The sequence below is a fragment of the Notolabrus celidotus genome, chromosome 9 (genome assembly GCF_009762535.1).
Source record: "Notolabrus celidotus isolate fNotCel1 chromosome 9, fNotCel1.pri, whole genome shotgun sequence".
NCBI lineage: Eukaryota > Metazoa > Chordata > Actinopteri > Labriformes > Labridae > Notolabrus > Notolabrus celidotus.
Genome location: NC_048280.1, coordinates 38,026,775 through 38,052,081, shown reverse-complemented (window position 1 = coordinate 38,052,081; position 25,307 = coordinate 38,026,775). Strand labels below are relative to the sequence as shown.

Sequence of the window (25,307 nt, the reverse complement as noted above, 5' to 3'; positions counted from 1 at the left end):
CTTTTCCCAGTTTCCTGTTCTACGCACCACTTTGTCAGAATCAGAATCAGAAATACTTTATTTATCCCGGGAAGGGAAACTCAGTCATCACAGAGCTCTTATTAAACAGTATGTAAGAAAGTCAAAATATTAATGGAAGAAGGAATAAAATAAAATATCAAATCAAATCAAATAAATATCAAATAAAATACCATAAAGATCAGAAAAAATTGAATAAAATACAATAAAGATAAAATAAAACAAAATAAAATAAAGATCAGATAAAATAGAGTACAATAAAATAAAAATAAAATAAAATACAATAAAGATTAGATAAAATAGAAAAAATACAGTAAAGATAAAATAAAACAAAATAAAATAAAGATCAGATCAAATAGAATAAAATAAATTAAAGATCAATTCAAATAGAATAAAATGAAATAAAGATAAAATAAAACAGAATAAATAAAAGAAAGATAAAATAAAATAGAATAAAATAAAGATCAAATAAAATAGAATAAATAAAATAAAGATCAAATAAAATAGAATAAATAAAATAATAATAAAGTATATACAGAAGTGCAGAATAGTTAGAGTTAGCGATGTACAAAGGGCTGTGAATGAAAGAGATATATAAAAGGATGTTAAAGTGGCAGGGTTATTACACAGAGTATTGCATGGTTATTATACGGTTATTGCACAGTGTACAGAATATAGTTCAGTGATCAGAGGGAGGAGTTGTTCAGTCTGATGACCACAGGCAGGAATGACTTCCTGTGGCATTCTGTGGTGTATTTAGGGGAAATGAGTCTCTCACTGAATGTGCTCCTGTGATTCAGCAGCTCGTTGTAGAGAGGGTGGTGGGTGTTGTCCATGATGCTGTGGAGCTTTGATAGAGTCCTCCTCTCTGTCACCACCGTCAGAGTCAAGCTCCACCCCGACAACATCACTGGCCTTACAGAGGAGGTCTGTTCAGTCTGTTTGGATCTGCTCCCCTCAGCCTGCTGCCCCAGCACACCACAGCAAACAGGAGAGCACTGACCAACACAGACTCAGAAAACATCCTCAGCATCGTCCTGCAGATGTTGAAGGATCTCAGCCTCCTCAGGAAGTAGAGGCGGCTCAGGCCATTCTTGTAGACGGCTTCGGTGTTCCTGCTCCGGTCCAGCTTTTTGTCTAAGTACACCCCCAGGTACTTGTAGTCCTCCACAATGTCCACACTGGCCCCCTGGATGGAAACAGCTCTTTGGTCTTTGTCACATTGAGCTGGAGGTGGTTCTGCTCGCACCATGTGACAAAGTTGGCAATAAATGCATAAAAACCCCAAAGAGGGTTTAAAAAACTGAAAACCTGTATGATTCCTTCTAGTTTGAATCCTGCTGTTGTGTTCACACTGGAGGTGGATACATTGTGTGTCTTTGAACATCAGAATATTTTGTGTTAACCTGCTCAGTCTGAGTGTACAACTCGCTCCATTTGTACAATTTGTGCAGCACGTCTCCGAAGTGATGAGAGACGTCCGACAAGAACTGGCGCCTGATTGTGTTTCCACATTAAAGTGTAATTCACTCGCACGGCTGCTTTTATTGATGTCTGCTGTGCACGATATGTTGTTCCCAAGAAAGACCTTTGTGTTTTATCAGTAGTTCATGCAGGATCTTTAATATCATAAATAAAAAATAAAACATTCAGGTGTGATCCACTCACTCGCTCCTCCTCAAAGCTGATGAGTCCTTCATCATCATCGCTCTCAAGCTCCTCAGGCGCCTCGCTGATCAGCGCGTTCAGCTCCGTGTTGGCCGGTCGAGACTTCAGCAGGTTGAGGATGCGCTGCAGGGGTGACTGTCCACCACCCGGGGGCGACGCCTCCTGCTGCTCCAGGTTATCGCTCTGCTTCTTGGCAAAGTTGACAAACACCTGTGTAGAAGAAAAGACACACTTTAAATAATAATAATAATAATTGATCGGATTTGTATACAGCTTTCATGGTACTCAACCTGCCGCTTTACAGAAAATCAATCAATAAATAAATAAATAAATAAATAAATAAAATAACATAACATAAATAAATAATAGACAAAAATGAATAAATAAATAAATAAAAGAAATAAAAAGAAATAAACAAATAAACAGAAATAAATACATATAAAATTTAAATTTAAATTTAAAAAAAAAGGAAATAAATAAAACAGAACAAAGACAGAGGTGGGGCGGGTGTAGAGGTCGTGTGTTGTAGTTTTTAAATGTTGTTGGGGGCAGCGATGGCAAAGGCTCTGTCCCCCAAAGTGCTGTGCTTGGTCTTGGGGATAGGGGACAGGAGATTGGCATCTGATGATCTGAGGCGGCGAGATGGGGAGTGACGTTTGAGGAAGTCAGTAAGGTATGAGGGTGCAAGGTTATTGAAATACCTCTTTATTCAACTAAGAAGTGAGCTGCATCCTGTACACCCATGTGACCAATGCACAAGTATGAAACGCAGAGAGGGACTCTTTTGGTGCAGTGGTTTTGCTTCGCCAAGCATGCTGGATACAAAGCAAGGCAGACCAGGTCAGAGGGGGACGGAGGGAGTCCCTGCTTATTGGGCAGTGGATCTGTCCGTACCTCACAGCTAACAAAGCCATGCAGGACAAACATAAGGTACAACAAAGGACCAACGTACGGTTTCATCTGCATAGAAAGTGTACGTTGCTGTACACAATGGAAGTCTCCACATATTAAACCCTCTTCTCTCAGACTGCATTTCATATACTGGTGCAACCTGCAGTGCCTATCATAAGTCTTCACCCCCTTGGATGTTTGACCCTTTTATTGCTTTCATAAATCAATCATGGTCAATACAATTTGGCTTTTTTTTACACAAAAATGTATTGGAAAAAAACTCAGGTTTTGTGTGTATTTTGCAGCATTTATTCTGCACTCTACCTTTACTAGCCTTCCAGGGCCAGCTGCTGAGAAACATCGCCACAGCATGATGCTGCCACCGCCGTGCTTCACAGTGGGGATGGTGTTTTTTAGGTGATGTGCAGTGTTTGGTTTCTGCCAAACATAACGTTTTATCTGATCACCAAAAAGCTCAATTTTGGTCTCCTCAGACCAAAGAACCTTCTTCCACTCAACCAGGGAGTCTTACACATGCCTTCTGGCGAACTCTAGTCGAGATCTAATATGAATATTCTTCAACAGCGACTTTCTCGTTGCCACTCTCCCATAAAGCTTTGACTGGTGAAGAACCCGGGCAGCAGATGCTGTATGCAGTCTCTCCCATCTCAGCAGCTGGAGCTTGTAACTCCCTCAGAGTGTCGTAGTGGTCTTGGTGGCTTCTCTCACTAGTTTCCTCCTTGCACGGTCACTCAGTTTACAAGGACGGCCTGATCTAGGCAGATTCACACATGTGCCATGTTCCTTCCATTTCTTGATGATTGATTTCACTGAACTCCAGGGGAGGTTCAATGCATTGGACACGTTTTTGTATCCACCCCCTGACTTGCACAGAGTGTTTTTCTGTCTTCATGGTGTAATGGTAGCCAGGAATACTGATCAACCAGTCTCTGAACCCTCCAGACACAGTTGCTTTATATCTCAATAACTTGAGACACCCACAAAACTCAGGTGATCCTCATTTCACTAACTGTGAGACTATTGGCACCAATTGGTCGGACCTCTTTTGAATAAGACCATTACATTTAAAAAGGTAATGGGGGTGAATAATTGTGCAAACAATTATTTTTGATCATATATTTTTGTTTCATGGACATTAGTTTGTAGAAATCTGTTTCCACTTTGACATTAAAGAGTTTTTGCCGATACATTTTTGTGTGAAAAAAGCCAGATTGTATTGACCATGATTGATTCATGAAAGCAATAAAAGGATAAAGCATCCAAGGGGGTGAACACTTGTGACTGGCACTGTATATTACCAACTTTATGGTAATGTGTTTCAATCTAAACAAGCCAGAGTGTCAGTGTCCGTGTTGACTCACGTTGTCCAGAGTGGTCTGACTGACAGAGTAATCCTCGATCCCCAGAACCTCCACCACCTGCTCCATCTTACTGAACACCTGAGCCAGGGAGATCCGCTCAGACTTCAGCTGGTACTGGACCTTGGTGTGGTGACGCTCCTGCAGATATAAGATAGAATGGTTATATATCCGAATATGTGAAACAGCTCAAAAAGAAGGAGAAAAATGATCTCTTATGTCCCTGTCACACCTTGACGATTTAGCCAGCGTTTTCCCAACGTATCAAAATGCCTCTAAAACGGGCGTGAATGGGGCGTATACATATCATATTCATAACTTATGTCCAACTACAGTCCACTTGTTTAAAGCGTGCGGCAGTGTAATAACACAGATGAAGTGTATAAAAAAGCTGCTGCTCGTTAATGAGGATGTATAAGTGTTGAAATGAGATGCTCTTCATTGGTGATTTAAAAAGGTGTGTGTTATTAAAAACTCTGCAGTCTCTCTTTGTAAGAACATGATGAGCCGTGGAGAGTGTCAGAGGAGTGAAACCAGCGGGAACACAGCCTCTGCTCTTTACAACAAGTTACTCTTATTGACTGCAGTGCTTTCAGAAACATCACATTTTGAACTTCATTGAATTCAACAACAGCAGCTTTATCGTTGAACACCAGCAGACTCTGACATGCTGGCTTCAGCTTCTGTTTCAGAGGCTCTGCTGTTTGACAGAGTGAGGGCTCCAAGGCTTCTCACACTCATACACACACACAGACACACAGCTCTACGTGTGTGAACGTGTGTCACGGTGGGGGAGAAACGAAGGAGGAGGAGGACCCAAGATGCAGACTTAAAATAAAAAGGTTTTAATAATAAAGAAGAAACGGTACAAACAAAACTACTGAAATGTCTACAGAACCGAAATCCAAAAAGTCCAAAATGACACAGGGAAGACCAACAATGATCCAACAAGGGACAGGGGAAACAGAGGACCTAAATACACAGAGTCATCAACACAGGTGAGGACACAGGACACTGGTGAGACTAATGAGGGACTAAATACACAGAGTCATCAACACAGGTGTGAACACAGGACACAGGTGAGACTAATGAGGGACTAAATACACAGAGTCATCAACACAGGTGAGGACACAGGACACAGGTGAGACTAATGAGGGGAATCACCAAAGGAAGGAAACCAAGTGGCAACGTCAGGTCTCAAACTAGGAAGCCCATGCGGAAGTGTTATAAACTGCAGTTCATTGAGAATCCACTAGAGGCTGGCTGCAGAAACTCCAGAAACCACATACACACCCATTCAAAGAGACGATCTTTACAGCAGAAATAAACATGTTTACAGCCTGGTTCAAAAAACGGCTTGGCTCTACGTCGCTCATTTCTCTATCAGCACACACTGTGCGGGGGGTGAATTTTTTTCTAACGAGATGGTTCAGAAAATATTAAGATTACGAGTTTTTGCCCAAATAAGGACATGACTGACTGGACTCCTGGACGGGGAACACATAGCTGTTGGCTAAGAGGCATAAAATCCTGGTTGAGTTCCGCATTTCCAATATGGCTGCCGCCGTCCATTGGCTTCAAAACAGCGCTCAGGAACAGATGGGTGATGTCTGGATACTGTGTCCATTATTTTATACAGTCTATGAGGGAAACACACAAGGGCATGACGTAAAACTAAACTGGAGACACAGGGATCAGAACTACAAAGAGAACACAAGACAAGACTAAGGCTGTTTTCAAAATGGCCTGCTACATACTACTTCCGGATGTAGTAGACAGTAGGTACTGCCTACTAAATACTGGGTCTGAATTTAGTCTGTAGTCTGACTGTTCTGTTGGATCTGGTCTGCAGGATGCTGGGTCAGGCATCACTCGATTTTTTAGTTTCAGAAAGCTGAAGTAAACAACGGCCAAGCTGATAGATGAACTGCTTCTTTAGCATCACTGATGATTTAAAGGGGACATATCACGCTTTTTTCATCAATATATATTGGTCTAAGAGGTCCCCAAAACATGTCTTTAAAGTTTATGCTCAAAAAAACACTTTGAAATCAGATTTTGGCATGCCTGAAAAGTCCCCTTCTTCATTCCTCCTCAGAACACTCTGTTTTCCCTCTGACCACGCCCCCTCCGGAAGTGGATGTGCCTCGGCTCTCCAGCACATTGATCTAATGTTTACATGTTGGCTGAATATACACGGCTGCTCAGAGATCGCGTTACTTCAACCCTCTGAATCTGATCCTGACGGAGAGGCGCCTGTAGCAGGACCTTTCTGAACGATTGGTCACAGATTTAGTGTTTCTTGTTGTTTTATTTATCAGTATGTAGACGTGTGTCTTGGTACACAGCTACAAACATGTAGCTATGTGGCTATGCTAACTAGCGCTAGCACTTATCCATGATAAATAAAAATCATCCACTAGATCTTCAAATCTGCAGACGTGGGGAGTAAAACCGACCTCTGCCAGAAAGGCAGCAGGACCTTTTCTGAAGGATTGGTCACAGATTTAGTGTTTCTTGTTGTTTTATTTGTCAGTATGTCGACGTGTGTCTTGGTACACAGCTACAGCTACAGCTACAGCTACAGCTACAGCTACAGCTACAGCTACAGCTACAGCTACAGCTACAGCTACAGCTACAGCTACAGCTACAGCTATGAACATATAGCTATGTGGCTATGCTAATTAGCGCTAGCACTTATCCATGACAAATAAAAATCATCCACTATATCTTCCAATCTGCAGACGTGGGGAGTAAAACCGACCTTTGTGTTTATTAAGACAGCCTACAACTAGCATGCCTCCCTCCTAAGCTCCTTGTTAGCACACATTTGTGCAGGTAATGAAAAACGGGGGAGGGATTCAGTATTATTTTATACAGTCTATGGGCTGAACAAGCTCCGAGCTCTGACTCTGTGACAGACCGGATATTTTTGTGACGTAACAAAAACAATGAAGTCTGAAACGGCTGGTTTCACACACATTTACAGAAAGGTGGAGAAATCAGAACAGGGGCAGAATGGATTTTTTCATTCTCGGGGGGTTTGTAGACATGCCAGGGAAACATATTTCAGGTAAAGAACCATTAAAAAGTCAATTTTGCATGATATGTCACCTTTAAAAAGTTAAGAAGTGGTTCATATGGAATTTAATAATTTTCACAGACCCTAAAAACTGAGTTCTCCCGTCATATACAGAAAAAAGTTAGCGCTGTGCATTGTAGGAAACAGTATGTGAGAATGGTCCGCTGCAGACTGAGACATGTTCCTGAACCAGTACGACCTCTGGGGAGTTTTGGCATACTACAGATTTTACTCTTGTTCACATACTACATACTGAATTTTGGACAAATCAGTCCGTACTGCTAAGACAGTAGGAGGTTTGAAAACACCCTGAGAATCACAAGAAAGTGCAACAAGAGACATGGATCACAAAACACACAAGGATAACTAACACAGAATAAACACTGGAGGAACCGAGGCATGAAACACAGGAAACAAACAGAACCAAACATCGACTCATGACTTCTTTTTGTTGTTTTGGAAGGTCTGGGATCCATCTCTTGAGGAGGGGGTACTGTCATGAGTCAATGCTTAGTTCAGTTTTTCCTTGTGTTTCATGCCTTGGTTCTCCAGTGTTTATTCTGTGTTAGATATCCTTGTGTGTTTTGTGATCCATGTCTCTTGTTGCACTTTTTTGTGTTTCTTAGTCTTATTTTGTAGTTCTGATCCCCTGTGTTTCCAGTTTAGTTTTACGTCATGTCCTTGTGTGTTTCCCTCCTCTTTGATTCCCCTCATTAGTCTCACCTGTGTCCTGTGTCCTCACTTGTGATGTTGACTCTGTGTATTTAGTCCCTCATTAGTCTCACCTGTGTCCTGTGTCCTCACCTGTGTTGATGACTCTGTGTATTTAGTCCCTCATTAGTCTCACCTGTGTCCTGTGTCCTCACCTGTGTTGATGACTCTGTGTATTTAGTCCCTCATTAGTCTCACCTGTGTCCTGTGTCCTGACTTGTGTTGATGACTCTGTGTATTTAGTCCCTCATTAGTCTCACCTGTGTCCTGTGTCCTCACCTGTGTTGATGACTCTGTGTATTTAGTCCCTCATTAGTCTCACCTGTGTCCTGTGTCCTCACCTGTGTTGATGACTCTGTGTATTTAGTCCCTCATTAGTCTCACCTGTGTCCTGTGTCCTCACCTGTGTTGATGACTCTGTGTATTTAGTCCCTCATTAGTCTCACCTGTGTCCTCACTTGTGTTGTTGACTCTGTGTATTTAGTCCCTCATTAGTCTCACCTGTGTCCTGTGTCCTCACCTGTGTTGATGACTCTGTGTATTTAGTCCCTCATTAGTCTCACCTGTGTCCTGTGTCCTCACCTGTGTTGATGACTGTGTATTTAGTTCCTCATTAGTCTCACCTGTGTCCTGTGTCCTCACCTGTGTTGATGACTGTGTATTTAGTCCCTCATTAGTCTCACCTGTGTCCTGTTTCCTGACTTGTGTTGATGACTCTGTGTATTTAGTCCCTCATTAGTCTCACCTGTGTCCTGTGTCCTCACTTGTGTTGTTGACTCTGTGTATTTAGTCCCTCATTAGTCTCACCTGTGTCCTGTGTCCTCACCTGTGTTGATGACTCTGTGTATTTAGTTCCTCATTAGTCTCACCTGTGCCTGTGTCCTCACCTGTGTTGATGACTCTGTGTATTTAGTCCCTCATAAGTCTCACCTGTGTCCTGTGTTCACACCTGTGTTGATGACTCTGTGTATTTAGTCCCTCATTAGTCTCACCTGTGTCCTGTGTTCACACCTGTGTTGATGACTCTGTGTATTTAGTCCCTCATTAGTCTCACCTGTGTCCTGTGTCCTCACCTGTGTTGATGACTCTGTGTATTTAGTCCCTCATTAGTCTCACCTGTGTCCTGTGTTCACACCTGTGTTGATGACTGTGTTTTTAGGTCCTCTGTTCCCCCTGTCCCTTGTTGGATCATTGTTGGTCTTCCCTGTGTCCGTCTCTCCTGTGTTTCCTTTTGTTTTACGTTGGTTGGACATTTTAGTAAGTTTGTTGGTACCTTTTGTTTATTAAAACCTTTTACTTTGTAAATATGCACCTGGGTCCTCCTTAAGTTTTTCCCTCACCGTGACAAACGGGTGCATAACTTACCTACAACTTATGGCAGGTGTCTGCTGGACGTATGATCCATACGCTGCCAGTGTGCTCTTAACTTATACAAAACTTACCTATAACTTATGTGACGTACACCAGCGTACTCGACTCAAGGTGTGACAGGGCCAATAACAGTAAAGAAAAGAAAAAGTTTATACCTTTGTTTTTCAGGGAAGTGTAAAAAGTGTTTGTCCTTTAGACGAGATCAGGGCGATTTGAAGACTTTATTCAGGGATTGTTTGGTGAAGTGTTTTGATTAGATTTACACAGAGTTAAAACTCAGTGAACAGGATATTAGAAGTGAAGCCAACTTCAAATCCCTAATATTTTCACGGTGTAACGTTTTTGTGGCTCACTTGTTAGCTAAGACTTCAGTTAACAGCACATCCAGCAGACAGGATGAATGCTTCACGTGCGTTACAACTTTCTGGGAAATATTCACCAATCCTGCTTTTTTAGATGCTCATCCAACAAAGCCTCCTTCACTCTGCTGCCGAACACGCCCTCGTCATGATGACAATACTACCCATTCTGGATTATGGTGACATCATATACAAAATGGCCTCAGCTCTCCGCCTTGCCACTAATGCACCCTTCCACACTCACCACTGCGATCTCTATAAACTGGTGAGGTGGCCCTCCCTTCATACCCGGCGGCTTCACCTCTGGCTTCATTTTGTATATAAGTCAATCCTGGGCAAGACACCTCCCTACCTGTCCTCTCTTCTACGCGTCGCCCATGATTCATATCGCATTAGGTCCAGTGAATACATCAAGCTCATCATCCTCAGTACTTCTACTGTTTTTAATTCCTTGGTTTTGTAGCAGCTAACGACTGGAATATCTTACCACTCACCCTCAAACTCTCAACTTTGAACCTGGTAAAATAAAGGTCAAATAAAATAAATAAAATCATTGTTTTGGTGGTCGAACAATGACGGATGTTAGTGCAGAAATCTACCTTCAGCACAGCCTCAGGGAAGTTCCTGTTGAAGAACCGAACAACCTCCTTCACATTGGAGCTGCTTTTAGTCCTCACTGTGATCATGTAGCCGTCTCCAAACCTGCAACAAGGTCACAGAGACAGGAACTTTATTACATTTAGAATCCAAGTCTTAAGATCTGACAGCAGCTGTAAAACTCAGACTTACAGTAGATTGTATATCCATTAGCATGTCCCATTATTTTGTGAGATGAGATTTAATTTGAATGTGCTCATGACTCATCAGATGATCAGTCTGTATGAGCAAATATACTTTTGATGAAATCAGTTCATTTAAACATAGTTACCACTGGAGTTCATACATACCTGAATTCATACATACCTGAAACCTATGAGAGTTAAATTCTTCACACACAGAATGTTAAGTAGTTGGTATTATAACCTGGTGGTGTTCAATACTTCAATCTGATTGGTTAAAACCCCTTTACAATGTTTTTTTGATTCTGAAGAGCAAACAGAAGCTGATCACACACATCACATCAATCTGCAGGAAAGAGTTACAGCAAATCTCACGTACTGTTTATAGTTTCACTCTTCTTGTTGACAATTTGACAACAAAGTAAACAACATGGAGCAACAAACTCTTAACCCCTTCGACCATGCGCCCATTGGAATGGACATCACATGTTTCTGGCTCTAAACCAATAAATATTGAGTAATTGAAGGATGTCAGAAATGCTGGTTACTGATTGGATCCTACTTATCCAATTACAATCATATCATGACTTTGAGCAGACTCTGAGAGAGTGACAGACATCGGACAAGACAAGCATGGCAGAGTGACTCAAGGGAGGGAAGAGTAAGTGACCCTCTTCAATCAAAAACATGGATTTATTTTCATGCTAGCCAAACAAATTTGCTCTCAGTATAATTTGAACTGTTACAAGTGATAGTATTTAAATTTATTTGAATATACCTCATATCATTAGTTAATAGAAACTGCCTCACTGACCTCAAACATTGGATGAGCAACAATTTCCTAAAACTCAACTGCAATAAATCTGAAATCATTCTAATCGGCCCCAAATCCCTCCTCCCCTCCACCCAGAACTTCTCACTACGCATCGACAACAACACAGTCACACCCTCCCCAGTAGTCCGTAACCTTGGCATCACCCTCGACCCCACCCTTTCCTACAAACCACACATCAGAAACATCACCAAAGTATCCTTTTTCATCCCCGCAACATTGCACGGCTCAGATCTTCTCTCTCCTCCTCTGCTGCAGAAACCCTCATCCACGCCTTCATAACCTCCCGACTGGACTATAAACAGCATTCTCTACGGCCTCCCCTCCACCGACCTCAAAAAACTTCAATATGTCCAAAATTCAGCTGCCCGTTTACTCACCCACTCCCGCTCCAGAGCCCACATCACACCAATCCTTCAGCACCTCCACTGGCTCCCCATTCAGCACCAAATCCACTTCAAGATCCTGCTCATCACCTACATAGCCCTCAATAACCTCACCCCCTCTTACCTGACTGACCTCCTCAAACGCTACTCCCCATCTCGCCGCCTCAGATCATCAGAAGCCAACGTCCTGTCCCCTATCACCAAGTCCAAGCACCGCACCTTGGGGGACAGAGCCTTTGCCATCGCTGCCCCCACTCTCTGGAACTCTCTCCCTCCACACATCCGCAACTCTGACTCACTTCAATCATTCAAAAGCCACCTCAAGACCTACCTGTTCCAAAAAGCATACCACACATGACCTCTCCCCCCGCCCCACTCCTGTCCCTTTCTTGTTTTATTTATGTGTTTCATTTTTAGTTTTATATATATATATAAAGCAACTTTGAGTACTTAGAAAAGCGCTATAAAAATTCTATGAATTATTATTATTATTATTATTAATAGGATTTTTTTTAAGTCTGGTGTCCATTGCAATGGACACCAGGAGTTGATAGACATTAGCCAACGCTTTTTTTTGTACATAATGTTCTTGTAGAGTATTACGTTGAAGACTTCCTTGAGCGTCTTATAAATAGAGAGCTGTCTGAACTTTTCACCTTATATATGCTTCCTCTAGGTACTCTATTAATTTTCATTGTTATGCTGATGACACTCAGCTCTATTTATCAGTGAAGACAGAAGAAACCAATCAGTTATCTAAATTAGTTGCTTGTCTAAAAGACATAAAGACCTGGATGACCAGAAATTTCTTACTGCTAAACTCAGGAAAAACTGAAGTGATTGTTATCGGCCCCAAACACCTCAGAGAGACTTTTTCTAATAATATAAGTACCTTAGACGGCATTAGTCTGGCATCCAGCACCTCGGCTAGGAATCTAGGAGTCCTATTGGATCAAGATTTATCCTTCAATTCCCAAATTCAGCAAATCTCAAGGTCAGCCTATTTTCACTTGCGCAATATTTCTAAAATTAGACACTTCCTATCTCAGAGCGACGCAGAAAAACTAGTCCATGCATTTGTTACCTCCAGGTTAGATTACTGTAACTCCCTCTTATCAGGCTGCCCCAATAAGTCTCTAAAGATTCTTCAGCTAGTTCAAAACGCTGCAGCTTGAGTATTGACTAAAACTAGGAAGAGAGAGCACATTTCTCCAGTGTTAGCTTCTCTACACTGGCTCCTAATAAAATGTAGAATAGAATTTAAAATCCTTCTTTTAACCTACAAAGCCCTTAAAAATCAGACACCCTCGTATCTTAAAGAGCTCATAGTGCCCTATTACCCCTCTAGAACTCTACGCTCCCAACATGCAGGCTTGCTAGTTGTACCTAAAATCTCTAAAAGTAGTGTGGGAGGTAGAACCTTCAGTTATCAGGCCCCTCTCCTTTGGAATCATCTACCAGTCAGGGTCCGGGAGGCAGACACCCTCTCCACTTTTAAGAGTAGACTTAAAACTTTCCTTTTTGATAAAGCTTATAGTTAAGCTGGATCAGGCTTGGACCAGCTTTTGTCATGCTGCTATAGGCCTAGACTGCCGGGGGAACTGGCACACTGACACACTGGGATCCTAGCTCACCTTCTTCTCCCCAACCCCTTCATCACTTACTTTAACTCTGCCTGTCCCATTAAAGTTACTAACCATAGACCTTTCTGGAGTCCCTGAGCTCCATTGTCTCGTAGGTTCCTCTGAGCTGCCGTAGACGTCCTCCTGCTGTGGACGATCTGGACTCCAGCTGATACAGACGTGCTGGACTCCAGCGGCAACAGCTTCTACGACTCGTCTCATCACTATCACCTCTCTCTCTTACTCCCCTCTATCTGTCTTTCCAGACCCAACTCAGTCGAGGCATGATGGCTGTCTAACATGAGTCTGGTTCTGCCTGAGGTTTCTGCCTGTTAAAAGGAAGTTTTTCCTCACCACTGTAACTAGCTAAATACTGCGATGTGCAATGCTCATGATGGATTAAGGTGGGGTCAGACTGAGTCTTACCCTGTCTTGGTGTTGGGTCTCTGTTCATAATTTGACATAGTGTGGTCTACACCTCCTATGTTTGTAAAAGCGTCTTGAGATAACGTTTGTTGTGATTTGGCGCTATACAAATAAAGATTGATTGATTGATTGATTGATTGAACTTGACTCCTTGAATTCAGATATCTATGCAGATGAGACCAGGAGTGAGATAGATGGTCAGTTTAGAAATTAAGAGTATTTTTATTTCATAGTGTGATGTTTTCATCAACTTTATGTCTTACATGTAAGATCTAAATCACATGGAATGCATTAGAGTTTATGAGCGATACATAAAATCAGGTAAAAATGTGATTATTTTGTTCATAGATTCAGAGAGGGACAGTGGAGAGGTAACATGCATGCCAGAGGAACTTGAGGTGGCAGCTGAGTTTGAGATAGAGGAGATAGACAGTGTAGTGACAGAGGATCAGGAGGAGACGACAGTAACCAGGAAGGATGAAATCAAGTGGCCTCACAGGCCATTCACTACAATCATCGACACTTCCTTTGAGAATCCTCCAACTTATGAGACCCTATGAATACTTCAAACAGTATATGCCAGATAAGATCTTCAATTGGATGGCTGACAACACAATCGTAAAAACATCTAGTTCAGGAGAGATCAGAACCCCAATCGGTTGCCACCTTGCTATGGGAGTGGTGAATATGCCAAGAGTCTCCATGTACTGGGAAGCTGGGACGGACATTGGTATTTTTCAAAACGCCATCTTCTCCAGTTAAAGGTCCCAGTTCCATTCCAAGCTCATGTGTGATCAGTTTATTAGCCAACTATAAGAAAGTCTGGTAATTTGTGGGAAGTTCAATGATAGTTTACTGAAGGCAACACTGGCTTTTTTAGGTAATCTTATCTACAGACATACATCAATTAAGTTCCTACATGTTTAGACCTGTACACAGAATCACAAATATGTAAACATCAAGTTCCAGATGTTAGGTTATCTAGGATTTTATATGTTAAGTCATACCTAATTAATCACGATGTGAAAAACCCAGCCTTATTTTTCTTAAGTTTTTCTGACTTTTTAGGGCCATCTAGTCGGGGCGTCCATTGTAATGGACATGAAAAATTACTAATAAAACATGAGTTGGCAGACATTTTATTTTTCCCACTTTTTTCTTTGTTGGAGAAGAGTTAAAATCAGTTGGACAAAAAACATTTTGCCCAGCAGAAAAAATGCGGGTCTGAAGGGGTTTTTATCTATTGAAAGAGCACCAAAATGTAGAAAAGAAGACCAAGGATGTTAACCCTGCAAAGCCTGAACCATCAAATCATTTCCAGAAAATTCTAATTCATGTCAAAAGGTCATCATCCGACAGATCTGTGCTGTTTGTTTCTTTTTTCAAAAGCCACACTGAAACAAAAAGTTGACCTATTAAAGCAGAGGATGTTACAGTCTGATGATATCAAACTCAGTGTAAAGAGGGAGCTTAGATCACATGAATACATCTAACCTGTTCTTTAGGTGCTGGATGCTGCCCAGACATTTAAACCTGCCATTCACCATGATGCCCAGTCTGGTGCACAAAGCCTCACACTCCTCCATGCTGCAGAGAAACACAGTAACACATATTTAGTAAACTATGAAGAAGAATAAATGATACAAATGTTCTCCCTGCATTTGAGGACCCAGGAGTCTCACCTGTGTGAGGTCAGCACTACAGAGCGTCCAGTTTTGATGATGTCCAGGATTAAATTCCAGAGAAAGCGGCGGGCCTTTGGGTCCATTCCAGTTGTGGGCTCATCCTGGAGGAGACCAAAATTTAGTTTACAGGTAATGAATCTACAATATACTACATTTTAGGGCTGCAACGATTAGTCAACATAATTGATTACATCAACTATAAAAAATTGTTGACAGGAAAAATGTAGCGTCGACACGTCATATTATTGTTGTTAATTGTTATTGTTGTATGATAAAATCAAATGCGGACCGGTACATGTACATTTGTAGCTGCAGTGCATAACCAAAAGTACAGGGGGCAGTATTGCTCCCACTGTTTACATTCTGCACGGACACAGAGAAGAAGAACACATGAACTATGGCGGAACGCACAGATGATGAGGGTCGAAAAAACCCGACCCAGAATATTCAAGTTTGGGAAGGTTTTATCCAGAACAAAGCAGAGAAACAGGTGAAGTGCAAACTATGTGAAGTGCACCTCTCTTTCCACGGCAGCACTACGGCAACGCTCCAACACATATAACGCAAACATCCTGGAGCCGTGGTGTCTTCAAATACCACTAATGGATGAGTTCACGAGTTATAGCTCATACATCTTTTATTTTCAATCACTGTTTACTTTGTGCTTTAGTCAGCTGACTTAAATATAAACACTTCAAGTTACTATGACGTTTGTGTTGTACGTTTATTTGTTGGGATACCGGAGTTGTTGCGCACCAAGCGGAAGCTAGCGTATCTATCGGTGTCAACCTGCCCCCCATCCAGGACTTGTGCCGGTCCCCGGCCAGGAAACGGGCAGGAAGCATCACCGCTGACCCCTCACACCCTGGACACAAATTCTTTAAACTCCTCCCCTCCGGCAGGCACTACAGATCACTGTGCGCCAAAACAACCCGCCATAAGAACAGTTTCTTCCCCCAGGCTGTCACTCTGATGAACACTAAACCATAACAGTGTCATACCTGTCAGATAAATACTCTCTGTAAATATACATGTAGATACACAATGCAACAATTCTCCAAGCAGAATTCCATATTTCTATTTTTTGTATTATTTAACTTCTATTTTATAATGTTAAACTACCTCTGCTACTCACCACTGCACTATTATCATATCATTTCAGCCTGTACATATTAGTCAAGCCTATTTGTTGTTCTTTGTATTTATAGCTGATGTTATTATTATATTTTTATTTTATTTTTATTTGTAGGCCTTTTTCTTATTCTTATGCATTGTACAAAGAGAGCACAGTTTACCAAAGTCACATTCCTTGTGTGTTCAAGCATACCTGGCCAATAAAGCTGATTCTGATTGTCTTTACTTGTCTCTTATCTGTTCCTATTAATACTAGCGTTCATTCTAAAACTCTGTCCAATTTGTCTGTTTTGATGCAGATTACAATTAATTTAATAAGATATATACGCAGTAAGAAATCAGTGATCATTTGTTTAACTTACTGCACTGTTATAAAACATGATATATATTGCCTTAAAATAGTAAAATAATATAATAACAACAATATTCTGTTTTGTTCCTTCTATTTAAGTTGTGCTAAGCAAAGGTGTGTGGATGAGTTTGTGATGAGAGGCTCATCATCAATCAATCAATCAATCAATCAATCAATCTTTATTTGTATAGCGCCAAATCACAACAAACGTTATCTCAAGACGCTTTTACAAACATAGGAGGTCTACACCACACTATGTCAAATTATGAACAGAGACCCAACACCAAGACAGGGTAAGACTCAGTCTGACCCCACCTTAATCCATCATGAGCATTGCACCTCGCAGTATTTAGCTAGTTACAGTGGTGAGGAAAAACTTCCTTTTAACAGGCAGAAACCTCAGGCAGAACCAGACTCATGTTAGACAGCCATCATGCCTCGACTGAGTTGGGTCTGGAAAGACAGATAGAGGGGAGTAAGAGAGAGAGGTGATAGTGATGACCACTGTCTGAGGCCATTAGTAGATCATTGGTTACTTTTAGCAGTGCAGTCTCTGTGCTATGGTGGGCTCTAAACCCCGACTGAAAGTCCTCAAACAAACTGTTGCTCTTAAGAAAGTCCCAGAGCTGAACTGACACCACTTTCTCCAGGATTTTAGAGATAAAGGGGAGGTTAGATATCGGCCTATAGTTAGATAAGGAGCCTGAATCAAGAGTGGGCTTTTTAAGGAGAGGTTTAATTACAGCTACTTTAACCCCTCAAATGGCTGAGGTCTTGACAGAGAGCATCCTCCTTTGTATTATTTATTTTGTTTTTTCCTTTCATTGTGATCACAATGATTTGATATCTTAAAAATATATTTACTATGTTACAAGTACGTGTTTCACGTGTCATTATTTAAATTTGCTTTGGAAATTATGTTGTCAGAGACTAAAGACAAGTTGAATTTCACAGGTGTGCGAACTGAAGCAGTCCAAAATACTAGAGCCATATAAACGTGACTAATCGACTAATTGAAAAAACAATCAATAGATTAGTCGACACCAAAAATAATCATTAGTTGCAGCCCTGCTACATTTTCACTTTCTGAATAACCAATGGAAAATATTTCAATTTCAAGATATTCTTTTTTTTAATGACACGCCCCTTTACAGCGCATTTCAATGATTCACATGTATAGAGATATTTCTAATGTGAAAAGACTGAGCTTTAAAGGTGACATATCATGCAAAATTGACTTTTTAATGGTTCTTTACCTGAAATATGTTTCCCTGGCATGTCTACAAACCCCCTGAGAATGACAAAAATCCATTCTGCCCCTGTTCTGATTTCTACACCTTTCTGTAAATGTCTGTGACACGAGCCGTTTCAGACTTCCGTGTTTTTGTTACGTAACAACAATATCCGGTCTGTCACGGAGTCAGAGCTCGGAGCTTGTTCAGCCCATAGACTGTATAAAATAATACGGATAAGTGCTAGCGCTAATTAGCATAGCCACATAGCTATATGTTCATAGCTGTAGCTGTAGCTGTAGCTGTAGCTGTAGCTGTAGCTGTAGCTGTGTACCAAGACACACGTCGACATACTGACAAATAAAACAACAAGAAACACTAAATCTGTGACCAATCCTTCAGAAAAGGTCCTGCTGCCTTTCTGGTAGAGGTCGGTTTTACTCCCCACGTCTGCAGATTTGAAGATCTAGTGGATGATTTTTATTTATCATGGATAAGTGCTAGCACTAGTTAGCATAGCCACATAGCTACATGTTCGTAGCTGTGTACCAAGACACACGTCTACATACTGATAAATGAAACAACAAGAAACACTAAATCTATGACCAATCGTTCAGAAAGGTCCTGCTACAGGCGCCTCTCCGTCAGGATCAGATTCAGAGGGTTGAAGTAACGCGATCTCTGAGCAGCCGTGTATATTCAGCCAACATGTAAACATTAGATCAACGTGCTGGAGAGCCGAGGCACATCCACTTCCGGAGGGGGCGTGGTCAGAGAGAAAACAGACTGTTCTGATGAGGAATGAAGAAGAGGACTTTTCAGGCAGACCAAAATCTGATTTCAAAGTGTTTTTTTGAGCATAAACTTTAAAGACATGTTTTGGGGACCTCTTAGACCAATATATATTGATGAAAAAAGCGTGATATGTCCCCTTTAAAACAAAAGGAACTCCAGAGTGAGTTTGTTTATAAATGAAATGGATTCAACATGATGAACTATCAAAAACTATTTAGTTGTTTAGCTCATTCATATAGTTTACAGAATAATCGATCTGTAGTTCATCTGCAAATAAATGAAACACTGTGGTTCTTTATAAAGAGACTAAAAAGAGAATAAAAATGGTCCTAAGAAGGAGCCCTGAGGTTCCCCACACGCAGGTAACTCCAGTGAGTGAAGCAATGAACGGACACAAACTAGAAACTGAAGAAGAGGACCTCTGGAGAGCGAAGACATTAAAGTTCTTTAGGGGGGTCATATATATGATCATATATTTGTATAAAAATGTTGATCACTGTTCAGGGATGACAGGATATTTAGGAGAATAGGTGTTAAGTCAAAAAAACACAGAGGGACATCATCAGCACCAAATGATGTATCGTGCTCGTTGACTTCTATTCGCTCTTTGGTGTGACTCATCTTAACAGCAGCTCCTGTACCTCAGTCCAATAAATCATTCTGCACTTAGTTTTTGTTATTTATTTATTTATTTATTTATTATTATTATCATTATTATCTGTTATTAGTTTTTGTGCTCATACAGACTTGTGCAACACATCCACTGAACACCTACAACACCTTCTTACCAGAAAGATGAGGGAGGGGTATCCAATCAGAGCAATGGCAGTGGAGAGTTTGCGTTTGTTTCCTCCGCTATAGGTCCCGGCAGGTTTGTCAGCATACTTGGACAGCTCAAGCTTTTCTAACGCCCACTGCACCACCTGGAGGGAGACGCACATGTTGAGAGTGTGGAGGGGACAGAGGTGAGGAAGTTTACTGCCAGTGGACAATCTTGACAGCGACTTAATTAAAGTCTTTGAGATCTGTTCTTACAAATCAGGTGAAACATATTCTTTATGGCTGTTCTCGATGAACTTTTTAACTGGTGTGGAGGCACTGTTGAAATGCATAGGATTATTAAATTAAATTAGTAAATTGGGAGTTTTAAGGGCTTTACAATATGTGAAAACTCACAAGATTTCACAGGTTCGCCAGGCCTGGTGAATATTTAAAATGTCTTGGTTTTGGGTCGAACGCCTCTGTAAATTATCTCTCTATCGTCCCCTAAATTTTTCAAAAAACCCTCCTCATTAGCCTTTTTTGTGCATATTTAAATCATGCCAAGACCTTCAGAAAAGTCTCTTAACTTTCTGGCAAAAGGTCGACAGGGAATGAAATATTTTGGAAAAAGTGGCAGAGATCCCCCTTTTTAGGGCCACTTACAGGGGTCCTTAAAAAATTATCTTCTCAGAGACCGCTCATCCGGTCAGCTTACAATCCCTGGTACATCTTTAAAAGACATGATTAAAAAACATATCCAAATGATTTTGGTTTTGTCAATGGGCATGGCTCTGGGAGCCCTCAAAGCTGGGTGTTTTGCCATGTGACAGGAAGTAGTTTATTTCTCAGCCATGCATGCTCCAATCAGACCCTAATGCCCATGCATGATGGGGGACAAGGCCTGAACACATTCATATGCTAAAATTTGACCCTCTAAAGCCTACTGGGGGTCATTATTGAGATAAATTGTCCACGCCCATATTAAACAACAATACAAGTTTTCACCAGGCGTAGTGCACATGCAAAAATCCAAGACTTCTGGTTTTAGTGCGGACGAGAATAATGAATCATCCTAAAGAATACAATAGGGCCTCTGCACCTGTCGGTACCTGGGCTCTAAAAAATCTAACAATAATAATAATAATAATAATAACAATAATAATAATAATAATAACAATAATAATAATAATTATTATTATTATTGTTATTATTGTTATTATTATTATAATAAAGGGATGGGGGAGAAAGTAAGCACGCTAAAGTGTTGGATTTAGCTTTTAGCTGTGACAAGTATGTTTGTGTGAAGATGTGCATGTGTGTGTGTGTTTGTGTGTGTGTGTTTGTGTGTGTGTTTGTGTGTGTGTGTTATCGACTCACCCTCTCCTGGTCCTTCCAAGGAATTCCACGGAGCCGAGTGTAGAGTTCCAGGTGTTCTCTGGCTGTCAGGTCATCAAACAGAGCGTCGAACTGTGGACAGTAACCGATACTCTGCTGCACACGCAACAGATCCTTCAGGATACTGTCAACACAAACACACACAGACACACGCACGCACGCACACACGCACGCAAGCATGCACGCACATACACACACACACACACACACACACACACACACACACACACACACACACACACACACACACACACACACACAGAGATATGAAGTACGTCAGTAGGTCAGATATCTTAGTGTCTTTAAGAGAGTGCTACATTCACACACTATGCTGGTGTTGGACGCGTAGACTTCACAGCATCACTGAGGTGCAACATCCAGCAGTGTTTCCCAGACTGCTTATTTTTAAGAGCAAGAAATGACCTCCACTGTAGCAGCTCTGCAGCTCTTTGAGCTAAGAGACATTTAGAAAGTCAAAGGTCTACGCTTTCCAAAGTCTTTGTTTCAGTATGTGTAAATATGCTCAAGTCATACTGAATACGTGGCTTAGATGAGGCTGATGGGAATCATGTTAGATTTAAAGGCACTATGTCATGAACCAAAGAACTGAAAGAATAGAAATTGAGACATGACAAGGTAAGAAGGTAAAAGGCTCCTGAGGAGATGATAAACAATCTGAACCTCCTGCTTCTGACCTGTTTCCGTCGATGAAGGCCTCTCCTCCAGTGGTGCACTCGTCTCCTGTCAGCATCTTGAAGGTGGTGGTCTTCCCGGCTCCGTTCACTCCCAGCAGGCCGAAACACTCGCCGGGCCGGACGCCCAGACACAGCCGGTCCACTGCAAGGATCCGACCCATCTTCCTGGACTTGTACACCTGAGGGAGGCACAAAACCACAAAAAGATCAACATCAAAAGGAACAGATCAGAGCTTTATGAAGCACTAACTCCTTCACCTCTAATTATGCATGAGTAACACAACAAGGATTAAATATCAGAGGAACAGTATCACACGTGTGAATAAAAACATGAACTTGAAATGTTTTCTACATTCAAATGAGAGGAGCTTTTAGACCTTTGTGAGGTTCTCAATCTTCAGCATGTCGTTGTCTGCGTCTCCTCGCAGCACCCGGTGTCTCTCACAGGCCACGTCCACGTCATCATCATCTATAGGCTGGCAGCTGACAGGCACCCTCCTGAAAACAGAGAGAGAATGGATGTGCTCAATCAAAACTGCTCAAAAAGTACTCTGACCCAAAGTGGATTCAACATGCAAACACCATGACCAGCAGTATTGAGGGTCAGGGGACTTAACATCATTGGTTCTGATATGCAAACTCTAAGTTCACACTTTGTTTTGCCGACATAGCTAAACCCACACGGGCTCTACAAGCAGAGTCTGCTAGAGGCTTCAGTGAGCAGTTCTCCTTCTCCTGTTTCCTGTCAGATTTGTATTTTGGATATATTATATTTGGATGGCACAGTGGAGAGGATGTCAGGCTGTTTTTTGTGATTTTTGTTGTTGTTCTTGTGTCTACTTCACTTTGTATCACAATGTAACACGTGTTTGTTTGGGGGGTTGATAAGTTGGACACACCCACCTAGTTGGTGAGATGCTGCTGAAAGCGGAGGGCTGAAACTGTTCGTTTCTTTAGAGCTAGGGTTGGTAGTCATGGAAAACTAGCATGAATTTAAATGTAGCATTTCCTCAGGACTCCGTCTAAACCCTCCCCCCTTCCCCTCAGAGCTCCTCCAAAACGACGCCCCCGCTCACAAGCACAGGCCCAGCTGATTCATGACCATATGATGGTGACTGATTCAAAACCGGTCCTCGTGAAAGTTAAAAACACAAACAAACATGGTTACTGTTAGTACTCACAGCTCACAGCGAGCGGGAGAGAGGAGAGACAAGAGGAGAAGTTCTTCATTCATTCAAACATTGATTGTTGTTTTGTTGGTTGGCGTGATCACGGCCGACAGTGAACGGTTATTAAAGATCAACGTGTTCTCGAATCAGCTCGTCATCACTACAGCGTCCAGACGGACACTACAACACATCTACATTTTCTGTAGGACTTACTAAATGTCATTAATTCTTTTGGTTGTCAGAGCCCCTGTGGTGAGAGCTTTTTAGACTCTGATCCGGACTACAGTCCTGAGCAAAGTACCTCATCGAGTCAGAGGGGACAGGCCTGAGGTTGAGCGTGAGGGGCAGTAAATAGAGGCAGGGGAAGCAGAGGCAGGGGATGGGGAGTGAACGCCCTGCTGATGATTTATAACATTAAAGGTTTGAGCATTACTGTGTGTGTGCACACACAGAGACAGAGACACACACACACGCACACAGAGACACACACACAAACACAAACACATGCACATAGAGACACACATGCACACACACCCACACGCAGAGAAACACACACACACGCTTGTGCACGCACGCACACTCGCACACACACGTACAAATGCACATGCACAGACACACACACGTACACACACACACACACACACACACATGCACAAAGAGTCACACAAACACACACACTAGCACACACATACACACGCACACAGAGACACGCACACACACACGCGCACACACACACACAGGCAGACACACACACACACACACACACACACACGGTTTCACATGGTTTCACATGAAAAAGAGAGTCTGATTGAAAGTCTGATGGATGCCTTTGGTCAAAGTTGAATAGGATCTTCATAATTATGTGGCAAAGCTACATGTGGTCTGTGATAGAGGATATTACAGAGCTTTGTAGATTCAAACAAAAAGGGTTAAGTTAAAGCACAAGGCCTTAAATACATCAAACTAAAACACTGTTTTTTTCTGAACATCAGTCTTCCAGATTTTCAAGAAAAGGTTACCTGCATAATAATTTGGAACAGTGTGAACATTGTGTCGATAAGGAACATTTGATTTAGGGGAAAAGTAGAAACTCAAACTAAAAAGTTACCAAACTTCTGGTGCTCAGGAGTTCAATCTTTGTGTTGTTGTGGTCTCAAAACAGGAATATATATATATATAACCCTTTTTCACTCACGGGGGTTTCCTGAGGAAGTTGTACTGGCAGAGGATGGTGATGAGGAAGCCAACAAAGCCTTCAATTGTCATGGCAACAAGTCCTCGAGTCACAATGTCCCACTCGAAAGGAGACTTCATCTTGTCGAACTGGCCTGAAAACACACAATCAGAACACCTCACTCAGTTCACTGCTTCATATATCTGATCCAGCTCCGTGCTGTAGAGCCCGGTTCAGAGATAGAAACTGATGGATCAGCCTCTGGGAGGCTTGGTACCTATTTTAGCGTAGTATTCGTTGATGTACTCATTGTAAGCCATCTCCATCAGACCGTGGCCTAAGTTGTAGTTTGGAAAGATGAGGAAACACGACTTCAGGTAACTGTTGACTCTTTTCAGATCCTGGAGGGATACAGAGACGGAATAACACACAGACATCAGAAACAATTCATTCAGATGGAAACATTGGTTGAATGATGCTCATCTATTAATGTTGAGTTTTTTTCACCTACACTTCTGACATTTTTTGTGCATATGTAAATCATGCCAAGACCTTTGAATGGTCTCTTAACTTTGTGGCAAAAGGTCGGCAGGGAATTCAATATTTTGGAAAAAGTGGCGGAGATCCCCCTTTTTTGGGCCACTTACAGGGGTCCTTAAAAAATGATCTTCTCAGAGACCGCTCACAATCCCTGGTACATCTTTAAAAGACCTGAATAAAAAAACATATGCAAATGATTTTGGTTTTGTCAATGGGCATGGCTCTGGGAGCCCTCAAAGCTGGGTGTTTTGCCATGTGCCATTGTTGTTCTTTTGTATTCATAGCTGATGTTATTGTTATTGTTATTATTTTTATTTTATTTTTATTTGTATGCCTTATTCTTATGCCTTGTACAAAGAGAGCACAGTTTACCTAAGTCAAATTCCTTGTGTGTTCAAGCATACCTGGCCAATAAAGCTGATTCTGATTCTGATTCTGATTCTGATGTGACAGGAAGTAGTTTATTTCTCAGCTATGCATGATCCAATCGGACCCTAATGCCCATGCATGATGGGGGACAAGGCCTGAACACATTCATATGCTAAAATTTGACCCTCTAAAGCCCACTAGGGGTCATTAGTGAGAGAAATTGTCCACACCCATATTAAACAACAATACAAGTTTTCACCAGGCATAGTGCACATGCAAGAAACCAAGACTTCTGGTAAATGTTAAGGGCACCAAATTAGGGATTTAGTGTGGACGAGAATAATGAATCATCCTAAGGAATACAATATTGCCTCTGCACCTGTCGGTCGGTAGAAAAGAGTATTTGTTCCTCTCCTGTTCTTTAAAATATATGGCACAGATTACATCTTAAAACATGAAAATAAATGAAGTGTCAGGACGT

The 25,307-nt window shown here is 41.6% G+C and overlaps 1 protein-coding gene across 2 annotated transcripts in view; it reads right to left on the bottom strand.

The window, feature by feature from the left end:
* The window catches only part of abca2 (ATP-binding cassette, sub-family A (ABC1), member 2), a 159,061-nt gene that overhangs the window by 1,488 nt on the left and 132,266 nt on the right, over positions 1 to 25,307 (bottom strand). For both annotated transcript variants that reach the window (XM_034692383.1, XM_034692384.1), the window contains 11 exons: positions 24,195 to 24,318; positions 23,939 to 24,071; positions 21,952 to 22,072; positions 21,575 to 21,753; positions 20,862 to 21,003; positions 19,511 to 19,645; positions 15,207 to 15,310; positions 15,019 to 15,111; positions 10,079 to 10,181; positions 3,960 to 4,097; positions 1,687 to 1,896 (listed from right to left, as the gene is read on the bottom strand). In XM_034692383.1, the coding sequence (XP_034548274.1) occupies positions 1,687 to 1,896; positions 3,960 to 4,097; positions 10,079 to 10,181; positions 15,019 to 15,111; positions 15,207 to 15,310; positions 19,511 to 19,645; positions 20,862 to 21,003; positions 21,575 to 21,753; positions 21,952 to 22,072; positions 23,939 to 24,071; positions 24,195 to 24,318 (1,482 nt within the window). The remainder of the gene's footprint in view (positions 1 to 1,686; positions 1,897 to 3,959; positions 4,098 to 10,078; positions 10,182 to 15,018; positions 15,112 to 15,206; positions 15,311 to 19,510; positions 19,646 to 20,861; positions 21,004 to 21,574; positions 21,754 to 21,951; positions 22,073 to 23,938; positions 24,072 to 24,194; positions 24,319 to 25,307) is intronic.